Source organism: Microtus oregoni, unplaced genomic scaffold (genome assembly GCF_018167655.1).
Source record: "Microtus oregoni isolate MIOR12 unplaced genomic scaffold, Mior012 000054F_ref0000373, whole genome shotgun sequence".
NCBI lineage: Eukaryota > Metazoa > Chordata > Mammalia > Rodentia > Cricetidae > Microtus > Microtus oregoni.
Genome location: NW_024543830.1, coordinates 13977184 through 13993571, shown reverse-complemented (window position 1 = coordinate 13993571; position 16388 = coordinate 13977184). Strand labels below are relative to the sequence as shown.

Below are 16388 nucleotides of genomic sequence, written 5' to 3'. Positions count from 1 at the left end.
AGAGATTTGTTGATTTTTAACTAGCTAATCTTTTTTAATTCTCCATCCATTCACTATACTACCAAACTTTCCCAAATCAAAGATTAACCAGAAAAAAATGGATGCTTCTATAGAAAAATTGTTGCTTGAGAAATCTTACATGTGTCTAAGGTCCAGATCTGCCTTTCAGATAATCTATGCAACACATGCATGTACACATTTAAAAAAAGGTGCTGTTAAAGTAACATATAGTTTAGAATTTTTACTTGTATGTATCTACATGAGTGTATGCTATATGTATGTAGGTGCTGGCAGTCAGAAGGCAGTATTGGGTACTGTGGAGCTCTAATTACAGGTGTTTATGAACCACATGACATGGGAGCTGGGAACTGAATTTGTTCCCATGGAAAATAGCAAGTGCTCTTAGCTGCTGAGTCATCTCTCCAGCTTCATTTGACATAATTTGCACGCCAAAAATAAAATGTATCATGAAATAGCCTAAATTTCAAACTTCTTTGAAATATGTAAGATTGTAGACAAGTTAAAAAAAAATATGCCCTTAAATGTTGAAGAATATCTGAATAAATTTTAAGATTTTCTTCATGGAATAAAAATATCAACAGCGGTGAATAGGTTGTATCATTTTTATATTATAGGTAAGAAGATCAAGACAGTATACATAAAAACTCAATGGTAAAGTTAAATTTACAGCTGACTTCCTATCCTGGATTGCAGATTTTAGTACACAATATTTATTGTCAGAGTAAGACCTGAGGAATTTAAAGATATAACAGAAAACTTGTACAAAATATTCAAATTTGGGGAATGCCATTTCACAGAAAAATACCAAAAATATTCTTCTAAAACACATAAGTCGAAATACTTCATGTAAATTGACAGGTCAGATGACCCAACATTTATAGTGCCCCTCAAGTTTTATATAAAGACACTTTCAGAGTGCCTTCTTATAAGTGACAGCAATCCCTTATAGCTTGCAGTTGCCTTTTCTGTTTTCATGAAAAACTGTCCAAATCAATTTAGAAACTCCAGAAATTCATCACTTTTAAATTACATGCCATTCTTAGAAGCATGGCAAAAAATTCCTACTCAGGACAACAATTTTCCTCTTAAATGTATCCACACTGTATATACTACTTATTATTCATTTAAATAAACGTTTAGTTATCTGAATAAATGTAATGATGCCACAGCAGTTGAATACATAATTTGGTATTATTTCCACTTCCAGGCATCCACTGGGGGTCTTGACTCTATCCACATCAGGTAAGAGGGGACTACTGTAGTAACAGTTCTTTAAATCTTTACTGCTTTTGGTGCATCTTCTTACGCATTTCTTCAAGAGCTGCTTCTTTCTCTCTCAGATTTTGCTTAAGTCTTCTAATTTTTTCATCTCTAATGGTTTCTTCTAATTCTGGTGGTGTTATTAGAAAAATATCTTCAGTATAGCTTCTATTAAAATAACTACTTTGTTCACACGATGCACTTGAACTTAATGTGCCTTTTTCCTGCTTCTCATAGGAGCAGTTCTCTACCTCAGTTCTCTTGTCTTCCCTGGCTGTGCTTGTGACAATGTTATGTTGCGGTATGTCTGCTGTTGGTAAAATACCAAGGAGTTGGGAACTGGCATCATCAGTTCCATTCACGATCGCGTCACTAGCCCTCTTTATTTTTCTCCTTTTTGTGTAATCCATCTTCTTAACGGTTTTTGCTTTTCTTTTCTTAGGAAAGCTTTGCTGCAATGTTAATAACACAAAAATAATAATAAAAATAATGTTATTGCTATGCCACATGCTTTCAAATCAAAGTTAGCACACCAATAATAGCAACTGAATTTGATTCGACAAATTTTACTGGGGATAACTATAGCAAAAACTGAATCCTACTATGTGATACCAAAATGAAAAGTCACATAGTTCTAAAAAACAAGCTAGTTTATTTACACTTTCTTACTTAAATTGAGTATTAGAAACCATGCTGGTCTATCACTGAAATGAAACAGTACCTAAGAAATACCTGAGATAAACAATTGATTTAAATTTTCATTTCATTTGCAAAGTAGACACAAGTTTCCTTAAGAAGGTTTATCTGAAAAGGTTGGCGTTCAGAATATTAAACTATAATGTTTGTAAGCATAATTATAGTACATTACTGACTACATATGTTGCTTAAAATATAGTAAATATTAATACTTCAATGAACATCAGCATGCTCACATTTTTCTTTATACCTATTTTCTTTAGGTAATTCTTTAACATAGGATAACTATTTGAAATGCTTTTGACTAATTTTTTTTTTTTAATTACAAAAGGAAAAAGCAAGGTAACTAAAAATACTCAGAACTCAAATTAACGAGGGATCTATTTGTAGCCTTGTGTTAAGATGCCTTTTGTCATTGTAAGAGATATGCAAATTTGGTAAAAATCATCAATCTAATGCACATTAAAAGCCAAATAAAAGATAAATAGAACCACATCTTTGTCATACTTATAAAAATGTCACACACTTAAAATAACTATTACCTGTTTTACTTCTTCCTTCATCACAATATCTGCATCTCTGTAAGAATTATTCTTCACCATATTATTAAAGGAATCAAAACCTTTTCTAGAGCCCAGATGGTCAGGAATTCGAGTAAGACAAACTCTCAAATCTTTAGTAAGACCAAAGAGTTTTATAAATTCAGCATCACTCTTCAGATATGACGCTTTTGTGTCGCTTCCTTGAGAATATTTCTTGTTATTTCTTTCTTGGGTATCCTTTTTTAACATAGATGCCATCTCAGACTGGGTCTGGAATCAAGAGAAAAAAAATATTGCTAATTGTTCAGGTTACTCTGTCAGACAAGCAACTAAGCAATTATCTACTCTTTCACAAAAGAACAATTCATGCTTTAAAGAGTTCACATTTACCATGCATTCAAAAACTGAATTTAAATGAATATGAACTTAAAATATTTACACAATTATTCATTTTATTATACAGAAAAATAATGAAGGGTTTATTCTCAAGTAAATGAGAGACTAGATATGAAAATAACTTTAAAATACTCTAGGTAGGGCAAGGTACCCTGTAATCCCAGAACTCAGGAAGCAGAGGCAGGACGATGGTGAATTCAGGATCAACCTGAGTTACGTATCGAGACACTAAATAAACAAGTAAATCAAAACAAAAATGATTTACAGAACAGTATGTAAAGAATAAAGTCTTCTGTAAGTTTAATGTCATCAACCAATCTCATTTTTATTAGAATTTACATTCCTGTCTTTAAAATTCAGTGATTTCTGTAAGGAAGGGTACAGAAACTAATAGTACTAGGAAAACAAGGAAAAAGTGTATTAAGAAAAGAAAGGTAGTTGATAGATATGCAATTAGAGGAATCATAAAGGTCTACAAAGAAATACACGTTTTAAAACAAACAAGAAAACCCCTCCCCCCAAAAGTTTCAAGGCCAAACACTCAAAGACATTGATAAAAATTCCATTGGAAGGAAAGGTTCTGATGACTTCACCAGTTTCTTAGTACTTAAAAAAATTGATTTTTCTTCCCACAACCATAACCAACAACAAAGCAAGAAAAAAATTTAAAGTCCCACTCTAAAGTTTCTAGTCTTTAAACCCTGTCTCTCTTCTCTGAAGCTTATCTTTTCATAAATTAAAACATATGCTATTCAGTGGATATGCATTATACATATGTATGCACATTCACACAACCTTACTAATCTTTGAAGACATATCACTCACTTTCCAACTTTTTTGAACTTTGTTCTGTCATTTTGTTTTACAGACTTACTAAGCTAAGTAATGGAAGAGAAAGATCTGTTTAGACTCTACCAATTGTATTGCTCAAATATTTATTCAGATGAACGCTTTAAGCAAGCAGGTGTGATGAGGTATGTGTGTAGTAGACAGGTACCAGACAAATTTGATAATTAAGAAATTTTTTCCTCAGAGATATATAAAAAGAGCATCCTGACATGGGAAAATTACCTGTGTTTCTTGGTCTCTGAAAACACACTGTTGTGAAGAAACAGTTGCTGCATCGACAGAGGAACATATTTTCTCTACGCTCTGGATGAGATTTTCTTTTCTGGGGGCATTCTGTCCTGTCCTAAATCCATCTGGAAAAACTGGGTTTGTAAACACAGTCTGGTTCTGTTTAAGGCAGTTACAGGATTGGTTCAAAGTATGTGAGTTTGTCATAGAAAATGACGGGCTCTCCACTTTTTCATTCTTCTCTGCTCTTAGACTGGCCATGGAAGCAAGCTGGGAATTTGAAAGTGATTTTGTCTCCAATTCCAAAGATTTACTTTCAATCAAAGAACTATTTACCTCTTTGGGTATTTCTGTGCCTGGACTTGAACTTACTACCTCTGAACAATCTTTTCTTAGTGGAATATCAGAAGAAACAGAATTCTGTTGGTCATTTTGTGATAGCAGACCCTCTTTAGTCATCAGATAGACTTTCTCATTAAGCATTACCAATGCATTCTCTTTAAAAGGCACAAGTATGTATTGTGTCCTTCGAGACCTGATGGTAGTCAACAGATATGTACTTTTAATAGTATCTCCCATCACTTTTCTACCTATAACAGTTTTTATAATCTTTGATGGCACATTTGGTGACTTAACAGGAACAAGGGATGAAATAGCAGTAGCAGGCTGTAGATTCTCTTGAAAATTCCATGTCACTTGAGTAGCTTGAGAGTGCTGACCACCTTTGAACTCTGTCTGTGAAGCAACGTTCACTGGACTGTTCGAGGTATTTAATGTCACTTGTTTGGGGTAAATATCCTGCAAGTTCTCGGTAACTATATTTTGCACTGAATTTACAGGCGATACATAAAAAACTCTTGGTATTTGGGAGGACTCAACTGTTCCTGAGGTACTTGTAGTTGCAGTTCCACAGATCTTTTGATGAACTGAAGGAGACAAGGTGGTTACAGGTGTAGTTTGCACTTCAGCATAGGCTGGAATCTGTAAATGATACCCGGAAGGTAAAATCGAAGAATTCATATTCACAGGAATCTGTAAATGATGCCCAGAAGGCAAAATTGAAGAATTCACATTCACTGGAAGACTTGGGGTATTGACTACAAAGTAAGATGAGTAATTCTGTGTTGAGGGAGGAATAGCAAATGTTTGCATGGTGAGTCCATCAATTTTCACACCATGACTCTCAACATTAGAAACTGGTGGCGTAAGACTTCCAGTCCCCACAGAAGTAACGCTACCTTTTCCTGATGTATCTACTGTTCTTGTAAGAAAATACTTTGTAGCATTGGCTGGCTGAAAAATGGGTAATTGAACTGGTGCACTCGTAGAGGAGCTGGAAGTCTGAGTTTCAAAAGTAACTTGAACTGGTGTTCCTGTATTCCCTTTCAAAGCATCAAATACCACTGGAGATTGAACTACCGGGGTAAGATTTCCAGAAGATTTAGAAATTGGAAGTAACTGTAGAAGACTTTTTCCATCCGTGCCAATCGTCTGAACTACTTGGTACATGTAGCCTGAAACACTTAAAAGAATATTTTGAGTAAATAAATACAACATACTACATGTTATATACATTTTATTTAAAACAAGTATTTGCAATGACTTTAGATACTAAAATTTAATAACAGTATGTAACTTTAAGTTTGCAATGTAAAAAGATCATGGAATAGATTTTGAAGATAAAGATATAATCAACTTTGATTCAGATCTCACAAGTAGATTATGAAATATTAATTTATTCTAAAACAAAAAGGTTTCTAAAACTGCACTTAAACACAATGCTATTAGAAAAGACTCCACACTATCATCATTCGCTTCTTCGTTAATTTCTTCCTACTGTCTTCCTTTACTTTTACTGAGCAGGACTTTTACTCCAACTCTTAATTGTGCTACTTCTATCACTCTCCCTTGACAAATTTTGACAACTTTTTCTCCTGTTTGAGATCTCTCATGTGATAATAATTCAGTTTGTCATGTTCTTATACTGTCAGCTTAATGGACATACTCATGAAGCAACCATTTCCTTCTTAGATTATTGTTTCCATGTATGTGCGATTTCATGTTCCACAGTTCTTGAATATAGCAATTATTTAATAAAACATTCTATACATAATATCATGGAAATTTTGATGGGGAAGTTTTTTTTATAAAGGTGGAGTATAACTGAAAGGGAATACTTTTTATTAATTAGTCCATGGTGATCTCCATTCTTATGAGGTATTTTTAATACAAATTGTCAGTTTTACAGAAAGCCAAGATACATTAATCTCTTTATAATCCAGATTTGCTGGTTACTTGGTATAGACTTATCAAATTATACCCAAACCACCTTTCAGGTCCTAGAAAGTGCAGTGTTCTCATGGAATGCAAGACAATTCCTTCTACCAAGGTGCTTCTCTCACACAACTCTACATGGAGCTTAAGTCTCAGAATAAATGATAACTTCTGAGAGATACATTCTCTAGCCAACTTAACTATCCTTGTCCTTCCTTCATAATAAACTTATCCCAGTTAATTTTCTTCATGCCACATATTCTTATCATATACCTAAGTTTTTGTCTACAGACTGTCTTTCATGCTACAGTCTAAAAATGTTAACTGTGGATAGAGTACACATTCATAGATTGAATAGGTTTGACTAAATGCGAAGGAAGAAAACCTTAAAGACAAACACTAATTCTCAAAAGTGTAAGGGTCTGTTTTACCACCTATGGATGTGATTTGAAAATCAAGTATTAATGAAAGAAAAAAACGCCCAAAATTCTATGTATCCTCACTACAATACAAACAACATGTTCCCCCAGAAAGTTTGGAAACAGACTTCGGTGTATGAAAACTTACACTAACTCTTAATAGATTTAGAGAAGGATAAACAAAGAAAAGTCTCAATTCTTGCCTTCAGGGTTTGAAGATCCATCTGCACTATCTCTGCAACTGTAAGTTCAACATGAATTTATTCAGCATTAAATGAAAATATACTCAGTGAGAGATGAGCATGGTTACTCATGCATTAAAATCTTAACACTTAGGAGATGGAGATGACTGAAGGTGAACCTGAGCGAGAGAACAATACCAGGTCTCAAAACCAATCAAGAAGCACCAAGTACATGGTTCAAACACCAGGCTTTGATTAGGGGAAAGGGATCAATAAATTATAGCCTGTAGGCTAAACCTAAGCCATTCTGGTTTTACGTTAAACCATGTAGCTTTCGAAATTTAAAAGGATGAAAAACACTTTAAAAGAGAATTCTGTACCACGTTCTATCATAAGATTAAACTGCAGTATGCAAAAATATAAGTTAGTTTTGATTATTACACAGTGGCTGCCGAGCTGCAACAAGAGCTGAATAGTTCCAAGAGAGACTGAATGATTCTCCAAGTCTAAATATTTGCTATCAGAACCCATAAGCAATGTGTTTACTGAATCCCCCACTATAACTAAGTACATAAACACAGACAGGTAATCATCATGAAATAAGTGATGCATTTGAAGAGATTAAGAAAAATGCTTGCACCTGAACCTTTTCCTAAAATATCCTCATTCCAAGACTTTCAACCATCTTTGAGAACTCATCATAGCTAAAGAACAGGAGTCTTTTTTACTCTGTACTCTTTATCACATAGTTTCCTAAGTACTAATGAATTATTATCAATAAAAACTTTGTATCTGTAGCTTCTTTAGGCTACAAGATATCTAGTCAAACTCTCCCTTGGCTTTTACTCAAAATCTTGTGGGCTCCTGAAACTCAAATGGCCAGAATGTCTTCCTTTCCATACTCTAAGATGGCATCTCAAAAAATGGAAGGGAGAGTTCATTATTATTATTTCTAAAGCAAAGGAAGCCAAAGAAAAGACTTGAACACAATGATACTAAAAGTTTCTGGGAGTCAAGTTGGAGGAACACTAAACACGTACACTGGAAACAATGCCAGGAGTCATTAGTAGACTTAGAGTAGTTTAGTGGAGAAAAATTGTTAAGTATGAAGAGTAGACACACACAACTCCTACAAACTTTAATTCTTGAGGAAAATCCTGCGAAACAAGCTAGAGGAGAAACCGAGCAAGAAGGGATTCTTCTTTTCTTTTTCTAAAAGTGAGATGAACCAGAGAATATGTAAATCAGTGCCTTAATTTTTCTTTGCTTTTCTATAGTGATTTTAAAGAATAAAACTTTAAAAAAAAAAGGTTGAAGTCACAGAGGATCATAAAATGATTGTGAACTGGATACAAGTACAATGACAGGAGATGGTATGTAGTCTAATAAACCACAATTAAGAAGCAATATTCTAGAAGGTCTTAAAGGTCTCTTTTGTGATTATTTCTACTAAAACATTATTCTCAAGATTATCAAGTATGTCTTCACACTTAAGTCTGTCTTTCTTTCACCCCATTCTCTACATGCTCTGTTGCAAATGACAGTTTCCTTTCCCACTGGTTTTCAAGACAGGGTTTCTCTGTGTAGCCCTGGCTGTCCTGAAACTCACTAGGTAGAGTGCTGGGATTAAAGGTGTGGTGCCACTACTGCCTGGTGCAAATGACACTCTTACTATATCTTCCTCATTTTATGGCTTTTATTGTGTATAATGTGTTCTCTTGACTTTCTTAATGTTTCCTTACTAACTTTCCTGTATTTTAAGTATTCATCCTCAAGTATTCCCCCAAATATAGTTCTTGCCCAACTCATTTTAATCCCATTTTTCTCCTTCAAGATATGTTTCCCTTAAAGATTGAACTCATTTTCATGGTTTCAACAACTCCCTCAATTACCCTCTTTGCAGCAATAATGACCACTAGTTACATCTTTTCACTCCTATTCCCACTATTAATCTTCACTTCATAATTGTTGTCTTTTACCAAACATTTTAATTTAAATACCATCATTTAAAATCCAACAGGTAAAATTAATCTCTATGAAAACTAGTACTACATTCTATTTTCCAACCATGTAACAGCATTGACTGTTAGCTCACATAGATTTATTACCTGATTAGCTTTGACCTATTATCCTCATAGCACAATGAATACATGCTTATAAAAGGTAAACAGCTAAGAAATATATTCTAAGTGAGTGACATATCAAAACTACAAAGTTTTCACTTTTCTATTAAGTCTTCCCCATTTTGTTTTCTTTACCACTGGAACATCCAGTATCTAAATTCGCTCCCACCACCTTGTGTATTGCATTCTTCATCTCATCCCTGTATTTTGCAATGGTGTTTAGCTTTTCTGATTGTAACTGCTGCTGACTAGCATGTATACTGGTCTCATAATGTTGCTTCATATCAGTTTTAAATGAATACCTACCATTGCCAATCCAGTTTGCCACACACACAAAAAAAAACCCCACCAAACTATAATCAATAGCTATACCACTGTTACCTATAACTTCTCTACATGAAATCTCTGCTCTTATCAGAGAAACTCCTTTATGCCAAGTGCATTATTGAACTAAATATTCTTTGGTCTATCAACAACAACATAAAATGAAGTTTTAATTCTACCTCTTCCATAAAATATCTGACAGTCATACCAACTAAATTTTTGTCAACTTTAGAATATCAAGCATTATTGATTTTATTCCAGTTAATATTGGAGTAGAATGCCCTTATTATTACCTACTTTTTAAAAAAGAAATCAAATATTGTTTTTCATAGTAATTTGAAGTTTCTTAAGATGAGAAACTCAATAACTCTGCAATTATTTTTTCAAATACCAGGAATCGTGAAACCTCAAAAGTATCACAAAAAAAAAAAAACAAAAACAAAACCCAATGTAATTCTTCCCAGTGGCCAATCCAAGAAAACTATTTCAATACTTTGTTTAGCCCCCTTTGATATAAATATATTTCAGCTATTAAAAAATCTGCCTAACAAACTAGAAGCTTTAACAGAAATAACCTATATTTTACAATTATTTGTATTAAGAGCTAGAATATTTAAAATGAATATTTATTCATATAACTGAATAAATTACTTTTAATACCTCACATTATATCACAGGATAAAAGGTTTCCCTATTATTGGTTTACAAAGAAATATATTTTATACAGCAAACTTTATATATCTGTCTATCTATATATACAACTGCCACTTCCCTGCCAAAGAGACAGAAAAAAAAATGCAGCTTCTTCCAAATCCACATATCATTAGAGACTGTAATATATTACCACAGACTGTAAATTCTTTAAGGATAGCTTTTCCTACTTATAGCTTCGCTGTATCTAATAGAACAAATTAACATGTTAGCCGAAGTGATACCTATAAGCTATAAAAACGATTTGACTTATTGACAAATTAAATGAATTCTTAAAACTAAACTGAAATGCAGACTTCTAAAGAGAAGAGAATGAAATTCATATACTCTTTCAAAGAATATACACATTTTCCAGCTTTAGTAGGAATCTTCAATTAATAGTTTAATCAAAATCACACTAAGACTCCACCTTCTTAAAAAAGATTCCATTTTCTTAGAGATCACATTCTGTGGCCTAATGACACCACTAAAACTAGAATCAAGATTCTTCATCCCATGCTCCAGTTTGAACACTTAGAATTACTAGAGCACTAGCTACATTAAACCACCTGGTATTTGAAGTGAGAAACTACACACACACACACACACACACACACACACAAACAAAACCCCTAAATTCTAAGACTTAAAAGAGAAATACATTAGAAAGATTACAGGCTTCTAATTCTGGCTCTTTCCTTTACTGGCTAACAGATTTTAGAAAACCTACTTACTACAGTAGCACACATCTGTAGTTCCAGCTAACTTAAGAGGGCTGAAGTAGGCATGGGAAGATGACATTGAGACTTGGTGTTCAAGATGGTCAATACAGTGATACCCCATCTCAAAATTAAGAGTCCTGCTAACTGCGCTAACAAAATGATATAATTTCTGAGTTTCGTTTTACTATTTTAATATGGACATTCATCAATCATGTATTAGAAATGGAATGATGAACACCATGGAGACTAATGAGCATTTTATAGTTTTGAAAATAATGATTTTTCAGCTGTTAGGAGACCATTTTCCTTCTTATTTATTTGTAAAAATATATAAAAACCTAATACTACCATACAAAAATAAATACTATGCAATATTTATGAAATAATATGGTCATATAACTCTAATCTTAAAAGTCAAGGAAGACATATATTGTCATTAATATTTTACAGCTAAAAAAATACAAGTGCTTAAAATATTTTTAATATCTCACACAGAATTACATGTTTTCTGTAAGCAGTCTCATCCATATTTTGTATGATTTGAGAATAATAAAAAATCTCATCATGCAATAATTCAATTGCATAAACAAGTAGATCTATGACAGAGTACAGTTAGCTTACATGGTGTTTATTTCTCTTCGCGGTCTAATCAAAAGTTGTAAAGATAAATCTTCACAACAAAAGACCTCAACCAGCATTTTCTTTCCAGGAGCATCAAACCACATTCTGAGAGAAGTAATTTTAAAAGGGCATGTGTATGTTTGTCTTATCTAATTCCAAATATTAGAAAAATGGCAGAGTATCTTGCAAAAAACAGCAATCTGATGATCAGGTCTGCCGATATTCCATCCAACTTTTTAAAGATCTAACCCATATTCTCTACCACCTAATCCAGGCCCTCACTATTTCTCAAAAGCTACCTGAAATATAACCCTTACTCCAAACCAGTACTGTCATTAGTTAGCCAAACTACACACCTAACTGCATCAATCCTAGTCTGAAAACTTTCTGACCAATCAATGTCTAAAAGATGAAGTCATTACCAGACTGAAACAACCCTTAGGAGCTATCATCTCACCTCTGTTATACAGTGAGTAATTACGGTCTCAGTGCAAGCCTGAATAAATTAAATGGATACTATGCCACAAATACCCAGACTTTGCTCTATACTTGTAAGACTGAATTTCCTAATTTTGTGACTGATTAAATCAGATAAATTAAATAATAAAGATCTTTTATGACAATACTGAATTTTCATTAAGAGAATAGTAACTCAAAGAAAGTCCATCTACAGAAGAGAAAATCCTAACAATTTTACAAAGAGAAAGTGCCCCCCTCTCTAAGTATGTATGTCTTCCAATAGCACAAAGGAAGTGATATTAATCAAATTATTTACATAATTACATTTCAACATCAGGCATGCTGTTACGAAAATGAAATAAAATCAAACATGTAACTAGTAAGGAAAGTGTCATACACCTCAGAAAATCACCTGGTGGTAAATGTCCCTAATATGTTATGATAATATCAGACAATTTAAAGAAATAAAAGCATGTAAGTATCACAAAGCACCGACACATAAACCAATGAATGAATGCAAAATGACTTATGTAAATAATTAAAACATAATTGAGTTTAAAATATTTTTCAGAGTTCAAAATTTGCCAAAATGATTAGAAACTGTTTTAAAAGGGAACCAAAGTGCACAATAAAAAACTTACGATTCACTTAATCTTACTTCTGGAACTGAAAACGAATACAACGTTGAAACACCTGCTCAACATTCTATGGTACATCAGATATAAATATGCAGGCACAAAAATGTAGGAAAAATTAGCTATTAAAAAGTAGTTCTACCTTTGCCTCTGTTTCGATACAATCTGTTTCCGAATTTCCACAAAACACAAACGTCCTTTGTACCAAAGCGCTATCTCTAGTGATGCGCGATATAAGGGTTCTTATATCAACAGCTCACTATTTACTCTTAATGACTTCTGTTTTTACACCAGCCCAAGAGCAACTTCCTACAGATTCAGCTACTGGGAAGGCGGAGGCGGGATGATCTCTTGTTTTTTCAACCCAGAGGTTTAGAAATTCAGTCTTTAAAAAAGTCATCACTTTTCACTGCAATTAGGGTTTGTATCTACTTGTAACTAAAAGAAACCTACCTCGGGCTGAAAACGGAACACAAAAGTTATATTCTTATCATAGTAGCAAATATTAAGATAATCCTTTATGTCTTTCTTAGACTAATTCTTGTTTCTTCCTTTTTTACTAAAATATTCTTAGGTGCTATTATTTTGATCAGAAAATGGTACATTAGTCTCATAACTACTAATGAACAAGCTGCAAGGAACGCCAGACAACCTATTTTTCTTCACCAGCAAGTCCCTTTCATTTTTAAGAGTTTTGCTCTTAAATTTCAAGCTGTTCATCTACCTTCTACAGATTTACTAATCTTTGCTTCTCACCGTGCTTCCCATGAACCACGGAATTCATAAATTAAAACATTTCCCCTAAATGAACAGTTTGCTGTTCTTGCCATTATTTCACCTGGATTAACACAAACTTAAAAAGTTACTGGTGGATCTGCTTTTTAACCAGAGAAGACTGTGGCAGGCCGTAATACTAACACTAAGGTAGCCCAGGCTGGATTGAGGACAGCCTCCATTACTTAGTGAGTTTCCTACCTAGCCAGAGTCGCGGTGACAGTGTAATCAGCCAACTGTCCCTAGTGGAGACAACCAATGAGATGCTCTCTCTCCCTTCACACCCGTTTCCAGCGCGCTGCCTGGAAAAGCTGACTTAACGTTCAAAGTTTTCACTTTTCTCCGTCTTAGTTGAACATTTCAAACACTACAGTCCCTTCTTCGTGAACATATTTTTTTCCCCTAAATACATTAACAATCTATTTCACTCGAAGGTCCAGCACCCCGGGGCTGCACTTGCTAATCCACGATGTGCGTTTCGTTGCCTGGATTTGAGATTCTTGCAGAAGCGTTCTGAAAACCGGGAGCGACGCCATGTTGCTTTTCTTCCGTGGGCATCTACTCTGTCCGCCTATGAAATTCAAGCCGCTGGCGTCCTGCGCGCCGGAGTCCGAGGGAGGCTAAGTGCGTCACGATCGGCGGGCGTTTTACGTTTCCGTGAGAGCACTGTGCGCCCGTGGCTCTCGAGCGCCAGGGTGAGGGCAGTGCGCTTGCTCGTTCGCTCGCCCGCCCGCTCGTCCGCTCGGACGGCCGGGCCCCGCAGCTACCGCCGCTGCCCGGGTGAGCATCGGCCCACGCGGCCGTTTAAGATACACGGGGCGGCGGGAAGGGCTGGGAACTGGTACTTACCAATGCGAACCCGAGCCTGAATTTTCCTCGGCGGCTTTCAGAAAGGCGCTCTGGAGAATATTAGACATTTTAGACGGGGTGAGTGGGAGGGGACGGGGCAGTGAGCAGTGTGGGGGACGCGGTCCGCAACCAGGCGCGAGCCACAGAGAGCGTGGGGACCCCGCAGCCACGGAGGGGCGTGCCGCGGGCGGAAAGGTACGTGAGACGGCGGCGCCCGAGAGGGAGCTTTCCTGTCTCCCGAGGGAAGTGGCCGTGGAAGCCGGAAGACGCGACCTCACCCTCCTAGATTCAGGCAGGTTCAGGCGAGTCTTGGAGCCACGTGACGAGCCCGGGCCAGTCGCGGAGGACGCGGGGGGGCGTGACATCACCGGCACCGCCCCCTAGTCCTGCCGACGTCCGGTAGACAGCCGGGGCCCCGCGCTGGGGACCACGCCCACCTCTGCCAGCGGCCACGACGAGCAAATCTCTAAGCCCCGCCTGACTCCGACGTCACACACGGTTACTAAGGCGAATGGATCGCGGCGGCCCCGCCCCTGTGACGGGGTCCAATCGTCAGCGAAGGTTGATGTCTCTTCTTCCGGATCAAATGAGGAATCAAAAGAGAAAGTTTTCTCCCCGCCTACGCGAAATAAAACATATCCGGGGTCAGTCGTAAACTGCACGCGCTTGTGCGTGCGTGTGCCTTTGCACGCCAAAGGCAGCAGGTCGTCGTCCTTGGCGCGTGCTTCAGTAGACGTGGGCGGGCCTTTGGTAGTTACCACAAATTGTTGAGAACCTTTGTGCTCCTGTGGCTAGAATTTATTTTCTCACTTTTTTTTTGGAGTATCTTTTGTTTTTCTTTCTGTTTTGCCTCTTGAAGTTTTGCCTCTAAATTAATTGATTAGCCATTTCCTCCACGCTCACACTCATGCCTCATTTAAAGCTGTATCTTATTGTCATGGATTCTTCAAGTCTCTGTATGTTTAATTCCAGGCGATACACTTGGAACAGCTTGTTTAAATTGACAGAGAACAGTTCTCAGACATCTTTAGAATCTTACAATTTGGCGACTATTGTACAGTTACTCGGAATTCCACTCAGTAATGGGTAGAAGAAATTCTTGTCCAATTAGGTGTGGAATGTTGTGAAAGTGGTTTCGAAGATACAGTTGTATTTGGTATACACAATCTTGTACACTCAACTATTCAAACGGAGGATGCTGACAAGGTAGACAATTTCAAGGTTCACATGGTTATTTTAAAATGGAATTACTTCCCAGGCTTAGTGACACAGGAGGATGTGGAGTTTAAGGTCATCCTTTGCTACTCAGCAAGTAGAAGGCCAGGATGTACTACAGGAAAACATGTCTCACAAAGAAAGAAAAAGAAAAAAGAGAGAGAGAGAGACAGAGAGGGAGGAAGGAAGGAAGGAAGGAAGAGAGGGTTTACTCAGTTCCCTAATTGCTAAATGTAGTAGATATTTAAGAACTTCATGCCTTGATATGTTAACAAAACGTGGTATTTTCTGATATCTGAATAACACATTTATTTTTCAATAAAATACCTCCAATACTAAAGACTAAAGGGAAGGTGGGCAGTCCTTAATGCTCTTTTGCTTTTGACCATCTTTTATTTATGAAATCAAACTTTGAAAAACTTGCCCTTTGCCACGCATAGTGGTGCATGCTTTTTTTTTTTCTCCAACACTCAGAAAAAAGGCAGGTAGGTCTCAGAATCTGAGGTCAGCATGGGCTTAGCCAGGTCTACACAATGAGACCCTATTATTTTTTTAAAGGGTGTGGGAGCTGTGTTTGCTTGTTTGCTTGCTATCTTACCAACTGCGGTTCATCGGTTACATTCTCTAGTCTGGCTTTTCAGAGTCATCACTACTGCACCTACAAGACTAACTGTCATAGGTTTGGGCTATCTGGACTTCGGAAGGCAGGAAATTTCTGTGAAAAAACAGGGAGAAATTTGTCAGAGAAAGGGGGAGAAAAGGAGGGAGGGAGGGATACCAAAAAAATGCCAAAAAAAAGGTGTTATCTCAGTCTAAATCTAAAATAGTCTTGAAAGTTTTTGCCATGGAGAAAGTAGGCATGAGGCTTTATGCCCCATGATAACCAGTTACTGCACCTATACAGTGACCAAAAGAAAAATGGGGTTTCATACCCATGTGTAAGAAGAAATTCTTTAGGCAAGGGGCTGATTGTGGAGGCATGTCTACTGGCGAGAGTACAAGCAGCTGGAATAAAAAAGACTGTGATCACATCTGAGGAAAATTCTGGGAGCTGGATCGCAGCATCCCATGCTCATTAAACAACTCATGCAACTGTTTGTTGCAATTAA

General features: G+C 36.3%; 1 protein-coding gene across 5 annotated transcripts in view; it reads right to left on the bottom strand.

Moving 5' to 3' along the window:
- Window positions 1–609: 609 nt before the first annotated feature.
- Window positions 610–16388, bottom strand: part of LOC121437979 (ligand-dependent nuclear receptor-interacting factor 1-like) — a 58142-nt gene continuing 42363 nt past the window's right edge. Inside the window, exons 1-4 of one of the 5 annotated variants that reach the window (XM_041638130.1) lie at window positions 14065–14444; window positions 3987–5514; window positions 2520–2789; window positions 610–1733 (exon numbers count right to left, since the gene is read on the bottom strand). In XM_041638130.1, the coding sequence (XP_041494064.1) occupies window positions 1302–1733; window positions 2520–2789; window positions 3987–5514; window positions 14065–14429 (2595 nt within the window). In that variant the 5' untranslated portion in view covers window positions 14430–14444 and the 3' untranslated portion in view covers window positions 610–1301. Of the gene's footprint in view, window positions 1734–2519; window positions 2790–3986; window positions 5515–13416; window positions 13762–14064; window positions 14445–16388 lie in introns of those variants that run through there. The other 4 variants (XM_041638131.1, XM_041638132.1, XM_041638135.1 and 1 more) reach the window with 4 other exon arrangements.